The sequence below is a fragment of the Pinus tabuliformis genome, chromosome 3_2, assembly GCF_031772625.1.
Source record: "Pinus tabuliformis cultivar Carrire ecotype Pingquan chromosome 3_2, CPIR1, whole genome shotgun sequence".
In the NCBI taxonomy this organism is placed as follows: Eukaryota; Viridiplantae; Streptophyta; class Pinopsida; order Pinales; family Pinaceae; genus Pinus; species Pinus tabuliformis.
In genome coordinates this window covers 222122407-222146075 of record NC_142302.1, presented here as the reverse complement: position 1 = coordinate 222146075, position 23669 = coordinate 222122407, and the positions used below count along the sequence as shown (strand labels likewise).

At 41.2% G+C, this 23669-nt stretch overlaps 1 protein-coding gene across 7 annotated transcripts in view; it reads right to left on the bottom strand.

Annotated features, from left to right (window-relative positions):
* The window catches only part of LOC149180519 (Polynucleotidyl transferase, ribonuclease H-like superfamily protein), a 431165-nt gene that overhangs the window by 389687 nt on the left and 17809 nt on the right, over positions 1 to 23669 (bottom strand). For 3 of the 7 annotated variants that reach the window (XM_089416153.1, XM_089416152.1, XM_089416158.1), the window contains 5 exons: positions 7124 to 7180; positions 6960 to 7030; positions 6663 to 6796; positions 6376 to 6445; positions 6041 to 6173 (listed from right to left, as the gene is read on the bottom strand). In XM_089416153.1, coding sequence (XP_089272279.1) covers positions 6041 to 6173; positions 6376 to 6445; positions 6663 to 6796; positions 6960 to 7030; positions 7124 to 7180 — 465 coding nt within the window. The remainder of the gene's footprint in view (positions 1 to 6040; positions 6174 to 6375; positions 6446 to 6662; positions 6797 to 6959; positions 7031 to 7123; positions 7181 to 23669) is intronic. The other 4 variants (XM_089416155.1, XM_089416154.1, XM_089416157.1 and 1 more) reach the window with 2 other exon arrangements.

Below are 23669 nucleotides of genomic sequence, written 5' to 3'. Positions count from 1 at the left end.
TTCCAATATCCACCTATGAAACTCCTTCGAGTGATATTTTGACCATCCTTTCAATCCTCCCTAAGATTTGCACAAGACATGAGAGAAAACAAGAAATAAGATCACAAATACTCACAAATAATATACACTATAAAACAATTGAATGCAACAAGAGAAGGAAGAAACTTCCTCTCTTGCGCAAGCAAGGAAAGGCTAAGTCTTTCCTATGAACTCTCAAAGCTAGATAGTCAAGAAAAGCACATAAGATTTATCACAGCAAAATTTAGATTTGGTGATTTTAGAGAACTAAGGTAGGGATACTCCCTTCTCAATCTAGTTGGATTAGCCCCTTCAGAGTAGCTTGATTCAGTATGGGTCCTTCCACCTTTGCCTCTTGAGAGTGGGTTCATCCAACCAAAGACTTACCCCACGCTCAAACTTGTTCAAACAATGTTATATTTCTACACACTTGAAGATAGCATTAGCATTCACAAGGGACTAAATTGCAAAATAGGTTTTTGGTTGAACCCTTAGCCTCCTTCTTCATTTATGAAAGGCAATATGAAAGTAACAAGATTTTGAACCAATGTAGAATATTAAGCACAAATAGATGAAACAATTTTACCTCACAAACATGGAAGGAGAACACCACACCAAATCGTACCCCCAAAGTCTTTACTTTATTTGCAAGAATTGAGTGTTGGTCAAAGTTGTCATTGATGTCAACATGACAGGTGCATTGTTGAAGCAAACATTTGGAGAAAAACCTGTGTAAACCCTTGTTGATGCAAACCCTATAAAATCTTGCTCTATGTGATACCCTAGCTATATATCCCTGTCTATATAATGGCAAGCCTTCGTTTTTTGAAGCATGGCCTAATAATGACTAAATGAAGGAGCCCCTTCCATGAAATCCTCCTTGACACATGATGACATATGAAGTGATGACATATGCCCTAACATTGTTGAAGTCCTTCGTCTATGATGATGAAACCCTTCAAAGCTAGCCTTGATCAAAAACCTTAGCACTGTACTTCATGTCCCATGATATCATTTCTAGCCTTGTTGTAGACTAACTCTTTATTGAAAATCCCTAGCTCCCTAGTCCTGTTGAAACCCTAATCCTAATACCATAAAATCCCAAATAATTAACTCCTAGCATAAATAAATGAAGTCCTATCCATTACCCTAAAAGCCTATCCACATTCCAAATGTTTGTAACCCTAAAAAACCTGTCATAAAAATATATTTTTATAAAAGAAAAAATATTGTTTTGACATTAGACACAATGTCTTGAAAAGCTGATTACATCAGCTTGTAGAGGGCTTAAAATCCTTTCCAATGAATATTCATATGCCCCCTAACTCCTTGTCATTAAGGAGAAATTGATTTTTGAAATAAAAAATATATATATTTGCCAGCCTATGCAAGCCGACTTATGTAGGCTCAACACACCTTTCCAACCGACATGACCCTTCATCAAACGTTCAAACAAGTATAAATACCCATCTGAGCTCGTCCTTTTTAGCCATAGATCTGCGGTCAAGAAGAAGGAATAACAGTTCGGATCTGAGATGAATAAGGTGCAGAGTAGAGCAAAGAAATGAAAAAGAAGGTCGAAATCTTGACTAAGAGACAATCAGTTCTGTGGCTCAATTAAGTCTGCAACAACAACAAAAAACTGTGTAGTGAACTGAACCTGTGATGAAACCAGTGACAACTGAAGTCCGAATCTGTGGTGACTTGTATATCTAAACTACTACAGAAGTCTGAATCTCGCGTGACAAAAATCAGACATGTACTTAAAAGCTCAGACCTGTGGGAATAACACTTTGGAACTTGTGAACAAACTCTTGGACCAGACTTGGCTCTGTGGACTTATTATTAATTTCTGGAATTACCATTAGATCATTTCCGACCTTTGGAGCAGATATATTAATTCTCTACTGCAGATTTTGAAACCACAGGATTAGCAGTGTATAGCAGATCTTGAAGGCACAGTATTGGTAGTCTATTGCAGACCTTGGAAGCACAAGAGTTGGCAGTTTATTGAAGACTTTTGAAGCACAGTATTGGCAGTTCAGAAGTATTTGAAAATATTTGCAGTTCAGAACTGTTTGAAGACATTCTTGATTGGGAAAAATTGTTGAGCTTGTTTGGGCAGTTTTATTGGGCTTGATTGAGCTGACTTGTGGGCTTACTTCGTGGACATTTTGAAGCAAACTTGAGTGACATTTTTGAAGACATCTCAGTGCATTCTTGAAGGGTTCATTTGAGTGTTTTGGAAGCCATTATTTGGGGAAGACTTGAGAAGATTTGAGCTTGTTGGAGACCATTTTGAAGATCAGTTTTGGAGCATACTTTGAGGAGTATTGCTTTGACTTTCATTTGGAGCGTCTTATTGAAGACAATTGGAAGCATAATAGAAGTTGACCTTGGAGACCTTGATGAGTGATTGAAGTCCTCATGGAGTAACCTTGGAAAAGTTTGATGGGGTATTATGAAGAGCTGTGGACACAGCTTTTGAGAATTATAAAGTTGTCATTGATGAGTGAAGCGTATTGAAGACCAATTGAGGGCATTGTTGAAGGAGAACTTTGAAGATATTGTCAACGCTTGTTGCAGAAGGTTTTAGGAGGCCTTGAAGAACCATTCAACCTACATTGAAGAGCTGAAGCAGATTGATAGGGTTGGTGCCCTAGAGGATAGGTGTCCTCAAGAAGATCAAGTTGGAGCCTGTGCCAGTGGAGAGGGTTGGAGCCCTAGACATTGGAGCCTCATAAAGACAAGGTTGGAGCCTTGTGGAAGATAGGGTTGGAGCCCTAGAGGTTGGAGTCTCATAAAGACCAAGTTGGACCTTAGTACCATACAGGTCGGAGCCTGGTTGATTGAAGATTGGTGTCTTCATCTAGGGTTGGAGCCCTAAACATTATTGTACTTGATTTATTGTAAAGAAGAGGATTGGAGTCCTCGTTATTTCTGATTAATAAAATTATTTATCTTGTTATTTTTCATTTTGTGTTATGTTTATAAGTGATCTAAAGCTGGTAAAGTAACAATTGTAAAAGAAACACTGATTCACCCCCCCCCCCTCAGTATTTCCAACATTTAATACAAAAATTTGCCAGAGTTTCACCAAGCACAATAGCTCATCTAAGAATGATTCAACAATGAGTTGGGTTACATTTATAGGAGTTTGGGAGGAAATCCCAATGAAAACAGAATCCACAAGTGGCACAAGGAGTCAATGCCTGTGCTAGGTTGAATTTGCCATGTGTATGAGCAAAATTTTCAAGTGGATCGAATGGTTGTAGGTTGCAATTGACAAATCTTTGTGTATCCCCTGTTCTGGCCAGTGTACAACCTTTTCTTCATGTCCATAGCTCTGGTGGCTGCCAAGTGTGGACATGAGTGGGTGAGGGAGGAATCAACCCCACAAAATCCTCAACCAAATTTGTTGTGTGTTGACACCTTTGAAAAATGAGTTGACAAACTTCCAACAAACTGTTGTACATACCTAAATCTCTGGACCAGCGTGTAACCTCAATCCATTGGCTGCTACACATGGAGAAGCGGCTTGGTGAGGGAACAATATTCCCGAAATTCTGGCAGCAAACTTTAGTCTTCAAATCAATGTGTATCATCCATTTGGCTAGGACTGCATGGAGTTCTTTTATGCATGTGCGTATTTCCCTTTGTTGTCTTATGTGTATACTACGGAGATTGAGGTGGGGTCCAATCCCAACTCAATTTATTAAAGTTTTAACTTTATACAATATGCCTTACACTTTAATTTCACCTTGTTTAAATTAAATCAACTTTGGAACCTCAAACATTTTGTCGTGCCTAATGAACTTTAACATGGTACCTTGTTGATTGCCTTTGACTTTGACAGTGAGTTGTGCCTTGTTTGGTAGGCTCTACGTGGTTGCCACATCATCATTTTCTTCCCATTAATTTGTCTTGTCACTTGTTTGACTCCATTTGACTTTGGAAAAATTTATAAATTTAACTTATTAAATTTTTTGAAATTTTTCTCACTTCTCGCCACTAACATTAGAAAAAGTGGTTTTTGAGGTGTGATAAGTTGTTTTTTGACACTGAAAGTGGGTCTCAGGATAATGTTGGGCCTATGAGGATGAATTTTGAGTAGTCACATGCCCCAGACATTTCCTAGGACCACATATTTACATCTTGACATAGAAATAAATTAAAAAATCTCGTTTCGCGGGAATTTTTTAATTATTAAAAAATACTACTTAGACCTAGTCAAATCCCGTGAAATTTCAAAGATGACCTAACATGGTAATATACATTGACTTTAGACACTAAGATGGACTTGGGGCTCAACCTTCAAGCTGTCACCCCAGCTCTTGGGGTATGCAACGAGTGAAAAAACTCAATTAATTATTCCTCGTTAAAAAACGAAAATAATTAATTAAGTGAAAAAAACACTCCAAGGTGTACTTGCTTGTTGGTCAAGTCCTAATCTCCTAGGCATGTTACATGGCTTTATTCATCATGCTAGCATCATGTTTACAATATCCCCGCAGCGCTACAGAATTTGAGTACAAAAAGAAGAAGGAGAGAAGAAAGGGGTATAAAGGCCCTCATGAAATCTGAAACTCTAAATGATCTAAAAGTGCAAGAGTGCCTTGAGATGTACTTTGGGCATGGAGTCTTCAAAAAATTTCAAATGCATCTTTAGTGGTCAACGAGACTCAACTAAACACATTTCCTTTTCCAACCAGTGGCTTCAATAGCAAAGCAAACACAACCCCGAGACTGCATCGAATGCTCATTGAAATATTGCCTCTACACTTGTGCCAGCTACAAAAACGATCCACGAGTTGCCAAGGGGAATTCTGATAGACCAGAGGAAAGTGAAAAGAAAACCTAGATCGATCATAGAGATTATAGGCATATTGGGGCAATCATTATGATAGATATCCAACTAAGTTGCACGAAACATCTAGAAGTTTCCAAAAGGGGGACAGCCCAAAACGTGACTGAAACAGCATATATATATATAGAGAGAGAGATATATAATCAATATTAAATAACATATTATTTTCCAAGAAAAGAAAGAATGAGACATATAAATGAAATTTTAGAAGGAAATCCCAATTTATATCAACTCCAACAGATGATTACATGATGCAAATATCCAAAAGTAGCCTTTATAGATGAGGCTTTACATCCAAGGCTCCAAAATCAACCTTTATATGTGAGGCTATATGTGCTAAAGCTGAAATAAAACATGAGCTAAAAACAATTATGGCTACCTTAACATATCAGTACTAATAAAACTCCTCATCCTCATCAGCAAAGATAGAACAAGATGCTTGTTCAATAGAAGAGGCAACTCTACTATTACTTGCAGTTGCACTTGCACCACCATTGGGCCTTGGCACAAATATCAAGAGCAGAAAGAGAGAGCTCTAAATCTGGACATTTGAGTGTTAGAAGGGACCCATGCCCTTCTTCACCCCTTGAGCTGGATGAAAAGGTTAAAAAAAATCACCTTTCTGCTGCCTAAAGGCTAAAACGCAGCCGAAACACTGCCGGTCATACCGTATGGCATTTCGAAATAGCGAATGCTGTACGGTACGGCCAACAGCATTTCAGCCGCGTTTCAGCGTTTTGGGCCATCCCCGGTACCAGTATGCCACCTTTTTAGGCGTTTCCTGCAACATAGATATCCAATTACAAATAATCCCAAAAGAATTATACATGTGATACTGCCTCAGTTTATTGTTGTGAACCATAGACAGGATGGTTTGTCTCTACAATAACCCTACTTTGGACCTTATAGATGCATACAACTTTGCAATTTATAGTAGTACAACATTTCCATGCATTATGTCAATTATTCATCTATTAGATTTCCTCCATTGGGATTCTCGATGATCCTGAATTTAAGGTGGAGATGCTAAATGCACAACTTTAGATATATAACATTTGTGATCATCAGCCTCATTAACTAAATTTTGGTGATCTATGGACAACAATCTTTCATACGATCATCAGACAAAATTTAAAGGATGTTTTGTGGGCAAACCAATCGTTCTATTGGTCCCAATTGTTTCTCTCTGAGATCTGAAGTTTGTTGTTGCCTCTTCCATGATCTGCCCCCTGTTTTGCCTGGAATTGGGAGCTCCAGAAGCTTCATTATCAGTATTTGCTTGGGAGAACTGCGAGATGAATCCAATGTAAAGCATAAGACTGCAGTGAATGAAAAAAAAAATTGCTGTCTAAGAAAATATAAAGGAAAAAACTGACATCAATCTTCAAAATCATCACTTCCATGTAAGCAAGATTTTCTATCAATCCTCCATTCAAAAAAAAAACATAGAATCTGCAACAGATATTTGGCTCAGAAGAAAATTTATCTACATCTTGACGCTTTCTTTTGTACTTGCAAGTTAAGAGAGCCTCTATTGTTTGTGATGAATCCGCTACTGAGCTGCCAAAGCAAGGATCCAAAAAAAGTCGCAATCAAAATGCGTGTACCACATCAGATGATTAAGAATTTGGAAAGCTATTGAAGATTTGTAATGATTAAACAAATATTATGAGATGAGAACTAGAAACCATGAAAAAAAAAACATTCTATCTAAATAATAGCCTAGAATCATGTAGATGCTAGGACATCGACCAAATCATGTTTTCGTATAACTAACCTGACAGCCATGACAGCCCTCGGATTGCCACAACATTCTCTCAAACTTCCTAGCAGATGAGATTGAGACATAAACAATGCTGCATCAAGGCCTGGCAAATAAAGAAGTACTACTTTTGATATCAACGGCTTATTCTGCAGATCAGCGACAATTGAGTTGACATTATACTTTATAAGCAAGTCTTAACAACACTAACTGCACCAAAAACTCCTGGAAAACAATTCATAGCTTCTAAATTAGAAAACGGAAAGCAGAACAACAACTGCAGCCAACAAGAACCTATAGATAATGGATTACTTTGATAAATATCCAAGGCGGCATCACTCCATCTCCAAAAACCCAGGTAACTAGTCCTTGAATATCCTGTTCTGACAATCGGATCCTTGTTCAAGACATCTGTCCCTATGATTCAAAATAAATAGGAAACTTCTCAAAAAAAAATTGTTCTGTTTCACATATACCTGTAAAGATAATGTAGTGTGGACTTCTGGTGTTTTCAAAATAGCTTCTGCCCTTGCCTGAATATAGACAAAACTAATCCATAAATGCATGTTTCAATTAAAGACAACAGCATGAAATCAATTCAAAATAATATATTTGACATATTAATCCTAATGTTGGTAGGATCTCTATCAATGTCAATATAGTCAGTTACTTTGATCTATCTTGTCAGAGGATTAGCAAGGCTGATGGAATTCTCAGAACAATTAAATGAAGGCGGCATTGAAATAATCCAATATTGATAAACCAAGCAAGTAATTGACCAACAGGACAAAAGACAACTGCCCATACATGGATATTTTCACAGATGACAGACTCAATATGACTGTTTCAAAATACAATCCTACTTAGAAACAATAACAGCAAAACAATGATGATATGGATTGTCCCAAAGGTTTAGATGCAGTTTCTCCATATAACCTACATATGTCTTACAAGCACAAATATGCACCTACTCTAGCCTAGTCAAGCTTACACCTTACTGGAATGCAGAAGGGGCTAGGAAAGAGACATAGTTGCCATGTGAAACTGCTGGAAGCAATATTCCAGTTAACCACTGCTCAAGACCCAATCATCACCCCAGCTATATCTTTAAAATCATTTGGAAAGCTAATCAATGTGAAAGAAACAATGAATAAAAAGTCATGGAAGATGTGTCATATGGGAAGCGCCAAATGTCAAGACTATGCATTAACCCTCACTGTTAGTTCTCTTTATATAAATGCCCGGCAGGGTAAAAGTCAGAGGGGCAGCCACCCCAATCATGAGACACATGGACAGGTAACTTCCAAGTACAAATGAATTGATTGTAAAGACAAGAATGCAGCAAATTTTGTTACATTATCTCAAGGCCAAGAAACTTTCAGATAAAAAGCATGAGAAGGGCTATGGCAGCCTGATAAGAGAAGAATTTCTACCTCTAGAGAAGATCAAAGCTGCTACATTTTAAATGCATGAAAATGGCATGGAGGGGGCATCTAAGAAGAGTTTGATAGTTTAAAATATATTGAGAACTCAAGAAACTGACAAGATGGGGATCATGTTGCTTGAAATGGTTTAAAAAATTAAATCATGTTGGGTTTCTTTTCCCAGCTGCCCCAAAACTCGCACATACATTGGGTATTTTGGGGTTTTCCCCTTTATCAAGGACTATAGCCTACAGGGATCGATAGGCTACTTCGTCTCCTCAGCAATTAATTTCTCGGGAACATTACAATCCCCTTATAGTGCCCCCTTCCCGACATTACTTGTCCTCAAGCAATGACAAGTCTTACTGCTGCCAAATTTGTCCTCCTTCCATTTCATTCACCTGGTTGTTCTTCAATATTGCATTTACTGCAAGATGATGAATCTTGAACTCCAGAGAAATTGTCCTATATGTTCTTGGGAAAACAAGAACAGGTTGTTGCACTCCATCTAAAAAACTTGGTTCCTTTTCTGGAATACCTCCTGTTACCCACCACCTGTGGGTGACCCCTATAGGAGAATTTTTCTCCAAGATTTGTCTTCAGCGGGTAGCCAGCAGCCCCTTGCACCCACCATTCTCCGCCACCTAAACCAACCATTGTCTACCCTCACCCATATGTTATGATCATACATTTGAAGGTGGGCCTTCCAACCCTGAAGGTATGGCTTTTCATTATGTAATTGGGTATTTTTGTTTACTTATCATGGACACATTTGGACATGGATTAGCAGGAAAATTCGGCAGAAAGAATGGGCTTGGTCTGTACTCTAGTGCCCTTGTCCAATTTGGTGGTTAACCTTGTATCCTAGTCCCGTGAGATCTTCTTTATTGGCTACTAGCTTTAGGAGCGGCACTACATGGGAAACCCTGATTTTGGTTGCACGGTCCCACTTCCTGATACCACATACATCACTCCCCTGCACTCATTATAACCCCTTTCCACATATTTCCCATCCAAGTCCACATTTGTCCACTGGGTCCACAAGGAGTTAGCCTCCCCCCCCCTGTCCACACTTTGGGTCAGGCCTAGAACAATGCCCAGAAGGTTTTGATGCAGCTAAAAAGAAAGTTAAAAGCATAATTTGGCCACTTACAACAAGAAATGTACCATAAAATGCAAAATATGGTCGGGACATAAGAATTTAGCACATGGACAAAACCCAAACATGAGTTATACCCCCTATCATTATGGCCATCACTCTGGTTCCTAGGGCCCCTATATGAGCCCCCTTGCATCATTAAGGAACCCATGATTGTCCCAACCCCTAGTGGGCGATGAATTGCCTAACCTTAAGGGGGTATTCATTGTTATAGCATTCACATCATGCTCTTATTCCCTGGAACCCCGAGCAATTAAAAGAAAGAAAAATCAATAAAAGGCAAAAGGCATATGGCATATGAAGAAGGATTGAAAAACAAAGGTCGGGGTTGCTCATGTACCACAATTACTCCCTCCTACATCTATACATCCATGTGTGGGCTTCCCTCATTATTGTTGCCCTTGTACTATGGCATGTGGTTTAGAGCCTCTGCCTACTACCCCCACTCTGTTACATCATTATATCATATGACACCTGCCATTTGACGGATGTACCATGGACCTGTCACTCCCTTAGAGGTTGAAACCACCTAAGAGAGTCCTTGATTAACTCCCCTCTTGAGCCTGCAGACACTTGTACATTCTAAAGCCCATTATGGAAGGGCATGCCACTATGAAGTGTCCACTTGGTTCCTTGATTTGTAAGCTCATTTACTCAATTGCACTAATGAATTTTTATACTGGAAGGCGAGGAGACGCATTGAATATTATTCAGGATTGCAGGTGGGTCTTCATCTTGGGGTTTGGCCTCCCTACACGGGACCCAAGCCCTCGAGAGGGTCATGATGGCATTTGTAAGGTGAGCATTGAAAACGATGGGTTTCCTCTAGGTTGCACGAAACAGGGAAACGGGTACGAGTTTCCGAAACGAGAAGCGATACAAAACGCGACCTCGCCAAATTTTGGAAACGGGGAAAGGCAAATATATATATATATATATATATATATATATATATATATATATATATGTGCAATCATAAAGCATAAATGGTACATTATAATTTATTACATTTAAACATTAAGATTAAATTTACATCACAATTACTCATGAATGATCACATAATGAAAATAAAAATATCCAAATATCAAAAATCAACCTTTATTATATATCCAAGGACCAAATCTCAAAATCAGTGTTTATTTATATTAATATATGAGGCTGCAAGTACAATAAAGACTATAAGGCTGCAAGAACTATAGAGACAAAAGACTAATCCTCGTCATAACAATCCTCATCAAAAATAGAAGCAGCACAATGCTCAACAGTGGATGGTGGTGCTGAAGAAGATGATGCACCAATTCCACTTCCAGAATCGGCCTCAATATTCAGGGCAGCAAGAGAGAGCTCCAAATCAGGATTTTCTGCATCCACATCCCATTCTTTAGAAGGACCACTGTTGTATTCTAGACCCCTATGAGATGCAAGGCGAAGGTTGGAGTGCACATAAACAAGATCCTCTGCCTTTTGTGAGCCCAACCTATTGTGCTTCACAGAATGAATAAAACCATAAGTGCTCCAATTCCTTTCTGCTGATGAAGAGCTTGCCACTTGTGAAAGAATACAAATGGCAAGGTATTGCAAATGTACACCATTTGCTCCATGACAAATCCACCACCTAACTGGATTCATGGTGCTTCTCTCCTCCAAAGCTAATATATCTGCATAATCATCTATTCCTGCAGCAAAACTGGCAAATTCCTCCTTTACCTCCTTGTGTAGATGAGAAGGAAACATTCTCATAAGGGCTTTTTTCACCCCATTAGCCACCTCTCTATCCTTATGGGGTGCCTTCCTCTTCCCATTGCTTTGAGCAATAAGCTCCTCATCATAAAATTTGGGGTTCAAAGCATGTGCTAAAGTGTGCAATGGAGTGTTGAAATTGTTCCACCTATCAACAATGATTTTCTTGACCAAACCAGCAAAATGAACATCAGCAAACAAAAGTTGTGGAGACTCTTGCGAAATGATTTCCATAGTTTTCTCAACCATGGAATCCATGCCATCATATACCTCTCCTAAGAAAGGTTGGTCAGTGTCAGCACTCCGGAGAAGCTCAAATGCAGGGGTTGTGAACTTTATCAAGAAATCTACCTTGATCCACCAATCCTCATCAAGGCACAATCTACACACCATAGATCCCCGCTCTGAATCTGCTTGTCTCCACTTTGTAATATCCCATATCAGGAATATACCCCAAACACAAGCAAACTCCAACCAGAGATGGACTTGGAGGGCATTTACCAGATATGTCGCCTCTAAAAAGAGGACGAGATCCGAAGGCTACCTGGCCCTTTTCAGACTCTGTCTAAGAGTATAATAGAAACACACAAGTGGTATAATAGCCGAGAATGCTCACAGAGATACAAGTAACAATGATACTATATATATCAAATAAACCATAAACAGATACACAAGAAATGCAGCGAGAAATGCTAAGCCATTTTATTATACTGAGCAATAAATGAGTACAAGAGGTGATTAGGCAAATGGCACCTCGACTTGCACAAGGCAAGTGAAGAAATACTCTCAAAATGACAAGAATGGCCTCTCTGCTTGGATGTTGCTGCTGCGCTACTACTGCTGCTAGAAAACAAATGATGATTTGGGGCTACTCCCCTCCTCGGAAAAAGCTAAAACTATGGATTCAGGCTCTACTTAAGAAACCCAGAAAGCTTTCCTGGAATGGCCTCACACTGATCTGTGTCCCAACTGCTGGGAAACTGTTGTGCTGTTGTTGCTGCTGGAAATCGAATGAGGATTTGGGGCTGCTCCCCTCCTCAGAAAAGGCTGAAACTCTGGAATCGGACTCTACTCAAAAAACCCAGAAGAATCCAGAAAGCTTTTCTGAAATGGCCGACCCCCGAAAATCACCCCCTTGTGGTTCTGCGCAGTTCCTTAAAGACGCTGATGAAACTGCTGCTGAAATGCTGTTGAAATGCGGATGAATCTACCATTGGAATGCCAATGGAAATACCTTGCCCGAGCAGGCACTCGAAGTCCCCCGGGGCTAAGGGTGAAATCTCCGAACGGAGACACTCAATGCACTAAACAATGCTGCAGACTAGCTAAACAGCCAGCGTGCTCTAAGTCGAAATGACTATCACAAATGCTCATAACCAGAATGATCCTAAATGAAGGGGTTCCTCTCTATTTATAGCCTCTACCTCTCACAATCCCTAGGCTCACTTTCTCCTGCGTGATCCCCTTCTTGCCATGTGTTCCTTCCCTCCTGCGCAGTCCCTCCATGCATCTGCATGGGCCCCATTTCTGCGTCCCCCTTTGGCCCCCTTGGTTCCCCCTTAAGTCACAACGTTGTGCTACCTAGGAAATGACTTTTTATTCTAAAGTGAGTTATGTTCCCGCTTCCTCACTTTTTATTTACAAATAACTATAAAAGGCAAAAATCGAACAAAATCAAATATTCCAATTAGCCATAGCTAATTAGGAATATTACAGTCTCCCCCGGCAAAATGTTGCTTGTCCTCAAGCAACTGAAGTGATGGATGTTGTAAGATCTCCTCACTCTCCCAAGTGGCATCCTCATCCGGCAAATTCTTCCACCTCACCAAGAATTCCTGGACCGTCCTGCTCTGCAACCGTCTCTCCCTAGAGTCAATGATAGCCTCCGGCTGCAATACCAAATGCCCCTCATCATCCATGGGTGGTAGCTCATCCGTCACGGTCACTTGCTGCCCCAATGCCTTCTTCAGGCATGATACATGAAAAATGTTATGAATCTTGCTGCCTTGGGGCAGCTCCAACTCATATGCAACCTGTCCAATCCTGCGTATCACCTTGTATGGCCCATAAAAGCGGGGCTTGAGCTTCTCAGCCCCCTTCTGCTTCAGCAATGACTGTCAATATGGTTGTAATTGTAGGTAGACCATGTCCCCTACCTCGAACTGCCTCTCCACCCGACCCCTGTCGGCATACAGCTTCTGCTGGTTCTGCGCTGTAGCCATGTTATCCTTGAGAGCTCGGAGGATATCCTGACTCTCTTGGATCCAAATCTTGGCTCTAGGAGCCCTGCTATCACCAAACATCACATTGACAAAAGATAAAGGATGATACCCATATAAGGCATAGAATGGTGACATACCAATGGACATGTGATGCGAAGTATTGTAGCAGTACTCCCCCAGATGCAGCCACTTCAGCCATGCTCGCTGCTGCCCACTGACATAGTTACGCAAGTAGCCCTCCAGCGACTTGTTAACTACCTCCGTCTGTCCGTCCGTCTGTGGGAGATAACTGTTACTCAGTGTCAACTCCGTCCCCACCAATCGGAAAAGCTCCTGCCAAAACTCGCCCATGAAACGGTTGTCCCTGTCACTGACGATGGCCTTAGGAAGACCATGTAGCCTGAAGATCTCCCTGAAGAACAGCTCGGCCACCTGTGTTGTTGTATAGTGTGCGGATATGGCAAAGAAATGTGTGTACTTCGTCAGTCGATCAACGACGACAAAGATACAATCTTTGCCCTGTACCATGGGCAACCCTGTGATTAAATCCATCGAAATACTCTCCCATTTCCCCTCCGGAATGGGAAGAGGCTGCAATAATCCTATGGGATGGCTCATCTCTCCCTTGTTCCTCTGGCAAACATCGCACTCCCGGATGTGTTGGAGTACGTCCTCCTTGAGGCCCTTCCATGAGAACCTCTCCCTAATGGCCCTGTAGGTTTTGGTAAAACCCTGATGTCCTGCCAATGGGGAATCATGTGATGCTTGGAGTATCTTCTTCTTGAGCTGAGACCCCTCAGTCAAGAAGATCCGGTCCCTGTAGTAGATGATCTCATCGACCACCCTGTACCTATCATCTGCCACCTGCCCATCCAGAACCTCGCATGCAAACCTGTCCTCAGAGTACTCTACTAAGAGTCGAGCCCTCAAGTCTGTATCCAAGCTCATAAGAGACAACGTGGTTGGTCTACGTGAAAGGGCATATGCTACCACGTCGTTCTTACCCTTGACATACTCGATGTCAAAGTCATATGCTTGGATCTTGTTGATCCACTTCTGCTGCCTCTCCTGTCGCTGCTTCTGCTCCAAAAAGAACTTGAGGCTGTTGTGATCAGTCCTCACACTAAACCTGTTACCCACCAGATAGTGCCGGTACTTAGCTAATGCATGCATGATGGCCAGCGCATCTCCTGGATAGCCCACTCAATCTCGTCCTGATAGGCCTTGGGGTGCCTATAGGGGGTGGTGATAACTGCCTGGATGCCCTGCTCAAGCTCGATAGTGTGCTCAAACCCCCAATTCGGTGGCTTTCCTCGTGGAATCTCTCCAAACACTATGGCATACCGATCAAGGATGGACTGGATCTCTGGATGTATCGTCTGCCCTGTAGTCCCTGCCTCTGATGCATGCAGCTCCACTGCCCACTCTATGTCTCCCTTCCGGAAGACTGCCTCCATCCGATGAGCCAAAATAGTCTGAGGCGGATATGTGTGTTGTCCCCGTATCTTCTCATGCCTCCCAATCTTCTCATCATCCCACTCCATCTCTAGGGTCTTCCAATCTGTCGTGGTCTTCCCTAAAGTGATAAGCCACTAAACACCCAGTATCATGTTGGTGTTCGAAATATCGACCACGAAAAAGTGGTCAGTCAATGTGTAGGTGCCCATTGTCACTGAAAGCTCTGGAACATAACAAGCACACGTCATGGTCTGATCTCCTGGGACCAACACTGAAAACCCATCGAAGCTCTCTGTCTGTATACCTCTCCACTCAACCATCTGGGCATTGATGAAGTTGTGGGTTGCCCCACTATCAACCAAAACTGATACACGCTGGCCACGTACTGTCCCTCGTACGCGTAGCGTCAGATACTTGGGAACTCCCCGCAACGCTGCAAGGGCCCCTCTAGTGGGTGCAAAAGATGCACCACATGTTGCTGCTGGTGGAGGTGGCAAAGGTCCTTGTATGGCATGGCTATCTCATGCCTCCACATCCTCCTCGTCATCCTCTTCTCCACTGCTCTCAGAGACGACCTCAATAAAATGTGCTTTACCAGCAGCACATCTATGTCCTGGTGCCCATGGCTCCTGACAAGTGAAGCACAACCGCTTCTTCTTCAGCTCCCTCCTGGCATCATCGTCAAGTTGTACTCGTCCTGGATTCCCCTTTGGAGGAGGAATCCTCACATCCTTCCCCTTAGACTGGAAAGCCTGTCTCTGGGGGTAAGGTGTCCGGGTCCTGGGTAAGACATCCTGTAAGTCTCGGGTCCTGCGGATAGCGTCCTAGAGCGTAGCTGGTCTAGTGGATTGAACTAGACCCCGAAGTGGCTCTGCTAACCCCTCAACATACATATAAACCCTCCGTGCCGTGGAGAGGTCTGGCACCATCACGCTAAGTCACCAGGTTCGAGTTCGAGTTCGAGTTCGAGGACCATGAAATTCGAATAAAGTTCGACAACTCAAATTTTGTCGATAAAATTCGACATATAGAAATTCGAAAAAAAAAAAGTATATTAAAGATAGAGGGCAGATTTATACACTTATAAAGACTATCTTATTGTTAGAAATTATATTAACTGAAATATACTTCATATTCAGCTATGGAATACCCATAAATTTGACCAGGAGGGAACCATTATAAGCTGGAAGGTCTGCGGAAATGTAAAGTTACAAGGAATGATATTAATGTAAAAAAATATTATTTATTAACAAAAATAACATCATTATAACAATATACTAATTATAAATTCAATATATCACTTACAAAAATAAAATATAAATAGTAAAGATAATACCCTATCTCACCATCACTTAAACTAAACCTGTTTAAATAATAAAATTTTGACTTAACACTAATTTTATAAATATTATGATTAAAATTAATTTTATAAATATACATAATTAAAAGAATTCTATAATTTTCATAAAATATATACTTTAAATATTTGCGTAAGGATTTTCTTAAAATATATATTGTAAATATTTTTATATAATTATGATAAAGAGGAGCATTCATCTTTCTCTAAATATAATTAACTGCATTTCAATTTCTATCAATGATATAAGTTATTATATTGAAAGTTTCCATTTAAGGAAAAAATAAAATGGATTAAAATAATATTATATTAAATATTATACAAATATTTCAATTTCTAACAATGAGATTCGACAACCACCACATGAGAAAGAGATGAACTTTGTTGGCTTGTGAACTCGTCATAAACGCCGAGTGGGAATGAGTCCTGCAAGGCACAATTATTGACTACCGCCGGCAGACGAAAATAACTAGCCGGGTGCCGGGAAACTGACACTCGATCAGATTGCGTCCGGCAATGGAATTGTCCTATGTGGCATTATTCAATCAGGTTGCTTCGTTTTCGATTGGTTGACCTGTCATGTCGGATACGTGTCAAAGTAGATGAAGCGTCCAAAACACATATATTGTTAGATTGCATTATCTTGAATCTGCGTCAACACTCAACAACGAAACCAATGAAACCTAAGGCTAAAACAGCAACACTCATACCCGCGGGCGCGAAAAAACGAATTTTAACGCATCTAAACGAATTTCAACGCATCTAAACGATTTTAATGGCGAATTTAATCGACAAAAATTCGAATACGCCATGAAATTCGAATACGGCATGAAATACGGCGAACTGGAACGAACAAATTCGAATGAGCTTGAAATACGACGAATTTCGAATTTTATGGATTAAATACGGCGAATCCGGTGACTTAGCCATCACGGAGACCCTCAAGAAATCTGCAATGTAGGTCTCTGGGCTCCTTGTCTGTTTGAGCCTCGTCAGCTCAATGAAATGTTGCTCTGGATCCCTCCGATAAAATCACTCCATCAGTCTCCTAGTAAACTCGACATATGACGTCACTGTGGAGTGCCCCAATGTAACCATCCCATGAATCCACCAATCCTGGGCCTCGCCATCCAAATGCAACGTTGCCACCTTGATGGCCTCTGCCTCCGACATCTGGTTAAGCTGGAAACAAATGTCCAGCTTCTCCACCCAAGACTTTGCTGAACTGTTTGATGAGCCATCAAACGTAGGCAAGTGGAATCTGCTCGCTGCACGATGGGTGTCGCCATCATGGCGGGGTCTGCTATCCTGCTGGAGCTGAACAAAATCTCTGAATGAGAGGGCTTCCCTGAACTCCTGCCCATAGGCCTGGTACTCTGCAACATAATCGCCCATATGCCCGGGCTCTGCCTCCTGTTGAACTACGGCCCCCGTGTCTGCTCCTAAGAAGGTGGGCATGGTAGAGCGTGTAGGGGCATGTGAGGCCCCCTACTGTGCAGTATCACACTGCTCTGGCAAGTGATGGGATGCACCTGATCCCTCACCGATCTGAAAAAACTCGTGGGCTCTCCTGCTGTCTCGCCTCTACTGTCGTGAATCTCTGCGCCATCACCTCAATCTGCCTCGACAGATCCTGCACTGGTTTGAGGAGCATATCCGCAAATATCTTCCCGTCCTCGTCTGCCATCTGCTCTGCGTCCACTACTAGCTCTCTCTGTTCTGCGTTTACCACAGGTTCCTCTTGTTCTGCATCTGCCATAGGAACACAATCTCCCTCTCCGTAGGTATTCTCTAACCTACGCCTAGTGTCTTTATATCTCTAACCTCTGTAACAGATATAGGGTTTTTCCCCCAGTGTCATAGATTGCTAGCTCCACAGGCTGAGCCAGATCTATGCTCTAATACCACTGTAATATCCCATATCAGGAATATACCCAAACACAATCAAACTCCAACCAGAGATGGACTGGGAGGGCATTTACCAGATATGTCGCCTCTAAAAAGAGGACGAGATCCGGAGGCTACCTGGCCCTTTCCAGACTCTATCTAAGAGTATAATAGAAACACACGAGTGGTATAATAGCCGAGAATGCTCACAGAGATACAAGTAACAATGATACTATATATATCAGATAAACCATAAAGAGATACACAAGAAATGCAGCGAGAAATGCTAAGCCATTTTATTATACTGAGCAATAAATGAGTACAAGAGGTGATTAGGCAAATGGCACCTCAACTTGCATAAGGCAAGTGAAGAAATACTCTTAGAATGACAAGAATGGCCTCTCTACGTGGATGTTGCTGCTGCTAGAAACCAAATGATGATTTGGGGCTGCTCCCCTCTTCGGAAAAAGCTAAAACTCTAGATTCAGGCTCTACTTAAGAAACCTAGAAAAACCCAAAAAGCTTTCCTGGAATGGCCTCACTGTGATCTGTGTCCCAGCTGCTAGGAAACTGTCGTGCTGGTGCTGTTGCTGGAAATCAAATGAGGATTTTGGGCTGCTCCCCTCCTCAAAAAAGGCTAAAACTCTGGAATCGGACTCTACTCAAAAAACGCAGAAGAACCCAAAAAGCTTTTCTGAAATGGCTAACCCTCGAAAATCACCCCCTTGGGGTTCTGTGCAGTTCCTTAAAGACGCTGATGAAACTGCTGCTAAAATGTTGATGAAACTGCTGCTAAAATGCGGATGAATCTGCTGCTGAAATGCGAATGAATCTGCTGCTGAAATGCGAATGAATCTACTGCTGGAATGCCAATGGAAATACCTTGCCCGAGCAGGCACTCGAAGTCCCCCGGGGCTAAAGGTGAGATCTCCGAACGGAGACACTCAATGCACTAAACAGTGTTGCAGACTAGCTAAACAACCAGCGTGCTCTAAGTCGAAATGACTATCACAAATGCTCATAACCAGAATGATCCCAAATGAGGGGGTTCCTCTCTATTTTATAGCCTCTGCCTCTCACAATCCCTAGGCTCACTTTCTCTTGCGTGATCCCCTTCTTGCCATGTGTTCCTTCCCTCCTGCGCAGTCCCTCCATGTGTCCGCGTGGGCCCCATTTCTGCGTCCCCCTTTGGCCCCCTTGGTTCCCCCTTAAGTCACAACGTTGTGCTACCTAGGAAGTGACTTTTTATTCTAAAGTGAGTTATGTTCCCCTTTCCTCACTTTTTATTTACAAATAACTATAGAAGGCAAAAATCGAACAAAATCAAATATTCCAATTAGCCATAGCTAATTAGGAATATTACACACTCAATCCAAAGTTGACTCACCACCATAGAAACTAATGCATGCTTAACCTCAACAAGGCGGCGCAACATCAGGAAGTTTGTGGCATATCTTGTCTCAACAATTTTTAACAACTCCAATTTGGAGTACTCTCGAAATATGGCCTGAGATTGGTGGTGGTTGGTGATGAATTTGATAATCTCCCTTGCTTCCCCTGTGAGTTCCTTTATCCAGGAAACTTTGTTGTCGATCTCCTCTAAAATCAGATTTAGATTATGGACAATGCATGGTGTCCAAAAGATGTGGTCATACCTCCCCTCAATAATTAAACATGCAGCTTTGCAAACTGGTGCATTATCCGTGATAACTTGCACCACCTTATAGGCCCTATTTGTTCAATAGCTTTTATAATAACATCAGCAATGAACTGTGCATCTTTCACCTCTCCTGAGCAGTCTTCTACCTTGATAAACATTGCTCCTTTGGGGGAAGTGGCAATGATATTTATCAATGGTCTGCACCTTATATCTGTCCAACTATCTGAAACTATGGTAACCCCAGAGCTACTCCAAGAAGAATGAATTGGAGCTAAAATATCCTCCACAAGGTCCTTCTCATTTTTTAGAAGCAGGGTTCTGACTTTCTCATAGTTGGGCCCCTTGTACCCTTGAGGAGCTTTATTAACTACCCTTATCATATCTTGCCAGTAAGGAGAGCGAACAACAATGAATGGGATACCACATGCATAAATGCACCTAGCCACTCTGGAATCAGTTTCTTCTCTTGCTTGCACATTCACCAATTTAGCAATTCTGTTGTTCTGAACTGAAGGGGATGCCCCTGGGCCTCTCGTATTTTTGAGTGTTGATTGTTCATGTTGTTGAGTGGGACCGGCTCTCCTCTTTCTTGCTTCAGCTACAATCCTTGGCTCAATGTTAGATGGAGCTTGAGTAAGGTCATCATGCCTTCTCTTAGTACCATTCGCCTCATCTTGCTCTCTTTGATATGCCCTCCTTGCCAATGGATCTGATGTTGTTGTGCAACCTGAAATCCCCTGTCATCCTCCATGCAATAGATGTGCCTTCACTCTTGGGTAGGAGCCCTTGTACGAATTATTGCAAAGATTGCATCACCATTCCCTTGAGCCACCACCTCCACATCTTTGAATCTTCGTCACATGCCTCCAAAGAGGATAATATTCAGCCCTTGGATTGGCCCTAGGGCTTGAACTTGCAGCTGCACTTTGGCTGGAAGCCATTGCTGCAAAAATAAATTGAAAAAAACAAATCTGTAAATAAAAAACGTTTTTCATATTTTTGGCAACATAAACCCTAGAAAAATTGAAGAAATAGTAGGGAAAAACTAACAAAATGAATGTGGCTTACCCAAATTAATTTTCTGTAGCTGAAGCTACCCCAAAATGCCAGAAAAGAGGAGAAATATGGCTGTAGCTGAGCCAAATCTACTGCAAAAATAAATTAAAAAAACAAATCTATAAATAAAAAAACGTTTTTCATATTTTTGGCAGCATAAACCCTAGAAAAATTGAAGAAATAGTAGGAAAAAACTAACAAAATGAATGCTGATTAACCAAATTAATTTTTTGTAGCTGAAGCTACCCCAAAATGCCAGAAAAGAGAAGAGAAATATGGCTGTAGCTGAGCCAAATCTGCTGCTACTGAAATCTGCTGTTGAAATCTCTTGCTCTTGTTGCTGAAATCTCTTGCTCTTGCTGCTGAAATCTACTTTGCTCACTGCTCAAAACACCTTCACTGAAACAACTGCCAGTCTCCAAGAGAAACAACTTGCTGAATAGTGTGATGAGAGAATGAGACAAAGTTCACTTTTATAAGTTTAGACAGGCATCTAGAAGCAACTAGAAGTCACTAGCATACCCTAAAAATAAATTAAAAAACAAATTAAAAATTAAAAATTAAAAAAATAAAAATAAAAACACAAGTTAATGATGAAACGTGGGTCGTACAGCCATGAAACGCGTTTCCGGCCGTACTGGCCACGTTTCCTTTTTGTGAAACGTGGCAGTACTGTCGGAAACGCGTTTCACGGCCGTACCAAACGCGTTTCCGAGTTTCATACCGGTTTCCGTACGGAAACGAACCTCTGCCCCACGTTTCCTGCAACATAGGGTTTCCTGCACAACAAAGAGTAGATAGCCACACCATGGGATCCTTGACCACCACTTATTGCTAGCTCGGGGTTTGGCCTCCCTATACGGGACCCAAACCCTCCAAAGGGTCATGATGACATTTGTAGGGTGAACATTGAAAGCCATGGGTTTCCTCCACCGCAGAGAGTAGATAGCCACACCATGGGATCCTTCAGCACCACTTATTGCTAGCTCGTGCCCCAGTTATTCGATGATGATGATGCACCTGGACCACACTGCCCAGCCGGCTACACACTTGGCAGTGGATCCAAGGCCCAGATGAGGTTTTGTCTTGCCTAAGGAGACAAAGGAGGGCTTGTCTCATCGTTCCAGCGCTTATTGATGGAGCATAGACTTCTTCGATTTAGTTGGATACCCATGAGACCATTCCTTGTGCCCCCACAACCACTTGGGAGCACCACAAGTTATTTTCTTAGAGATTGAGGGGGGCACCCTGTTTATCATTGTTGTTGGAGACCTTCTATTCATTACGGCACATGAGCGACTCGATTTGGCCTTCCAACGGCCCTATTGGCTATTGTTTTATCATTTTGGCCCTCTTAAGAGACTTGTCATTCACTTTTGGAGCTATTTGATGGACTTGTTATTTTGCACATTATTTTATTCTAGGGGCACCATTAGGCTAATTAGACATAATTCGAACCCCTAAGGCTCATATAAATACATGAGAGCCTCATTGTATCATTCATCATCATTTGGATTTGGGATATATATCTCTAATGAATTTAGACCTGCAATTTGTGGAATGATTTGGATGATTAAATGCATTTTGATGTGTAGAGTGTTTTCGCTCTCTGTCTTGGAGCTTCTCTTTGGCAAGTTTGTTGATGGATATACTTTTCGGTGTTTGTTAAGTGCAATATAATGCTATATTTTGTCTTAATAAGTGTCTAATGAATGGAATAATTTTCTTATGGTGAGATAATGTGCCTTAATTAATTAATGTGCCATAATTTTCTTATGGTGAGATAATGTGCCCTAATCAATTCATAATTTTCATTTTTGTGCTCTAATTGATTTGATAATTGTCCAATGAGATTGGCTTAACAAGTAACATTGTGATTAATGCTCTTGTTTCTCATTGCTATCATTATTGTTGGATAAGTGGATACATTGCTCATTGTTGAGTTAAATAGCTCTTGTGGATTTGTAATCTAAGTCACTCTTAAAGCACCATAATCAAATTTAAATTTAATTGTGATAAGAGATCTAATTTTGTCCATAAGGAGCTCTTCATTGTATCTAATTGGCATATTGGTGATTCATTGTTATAATCTTGAAGGTTGTTAATTGTGTTAAGGAGCATTGATCTTGTCAACTTGATCTTGTTTATCTCTTAAGAATTGTCTTTTGGTATTATTGGCAACATTTTCTAGCATTTGTTTATTCTGAGCATTTTCTCTTGTGGTGAAAATTATCATTTGTCCGTTGTCTAAGTACTTCATTGTTTCAAATTGAAAATCATTGTAATTTGTCTTGAAGTACTTAAGAAACTTAATAATCTCGCATCTTGCATTTGCATTTTAGGACTAGCCTCTTACATCAATTAATTAACTTCTCTCTACAACACTAGAGGCATCTAGTGGTTAGAACTCAAGGGGAGGGATCAATAATCAAGCCATAGCTTGTTTCCCCTTGGTTTCTCTCTCACAACCTACTCCAGAGACTAACTTCAAAACAGTTGAGAGGAATGATACACTTAAATAGGCATAAACTTAAAATAAACCAAGATTTTGCATCTCACTTAGATTGAAGAATTTGCATTTCATATAGGATAGTGAAGCATCTTTAAAGCAACAATTGTTCATCCGGTAACTTGGTAAATAATCTACCTTAAGCAAGTAATTGACGCCATTTAAGGCACTGGTCTTCCACGATAATCTAATAAAATCATTTAACTTGTTAAATCAACCAAGTTGCTAGGCCATTCGGTTGTGTCTCCTGGAGTTGTTGGTTGCCAACAAGTCTCCCATCTTCACATTTCATAGGGACTGCCCCCCATAGCTTGTTGTAGGGAGACAGCTAGAATGGAGAGGGCAGGGATTAGCGTGACAGCCCCCGCCCTGAGCGTTGTCGCATATTGCTTGTACAATTTGGGCGACAACAAGTCCAAGAGGAAAACGACTAGATCCATGGCCAAAAAATGGTGTCCCTTGATGAGCTACGCAGATCATGAGGATAAAATTTGTGTGCCTTGAAGGAGATGCTAGATTGACCAAAAGTTTGGTCCCAAAGTGGTTTGGA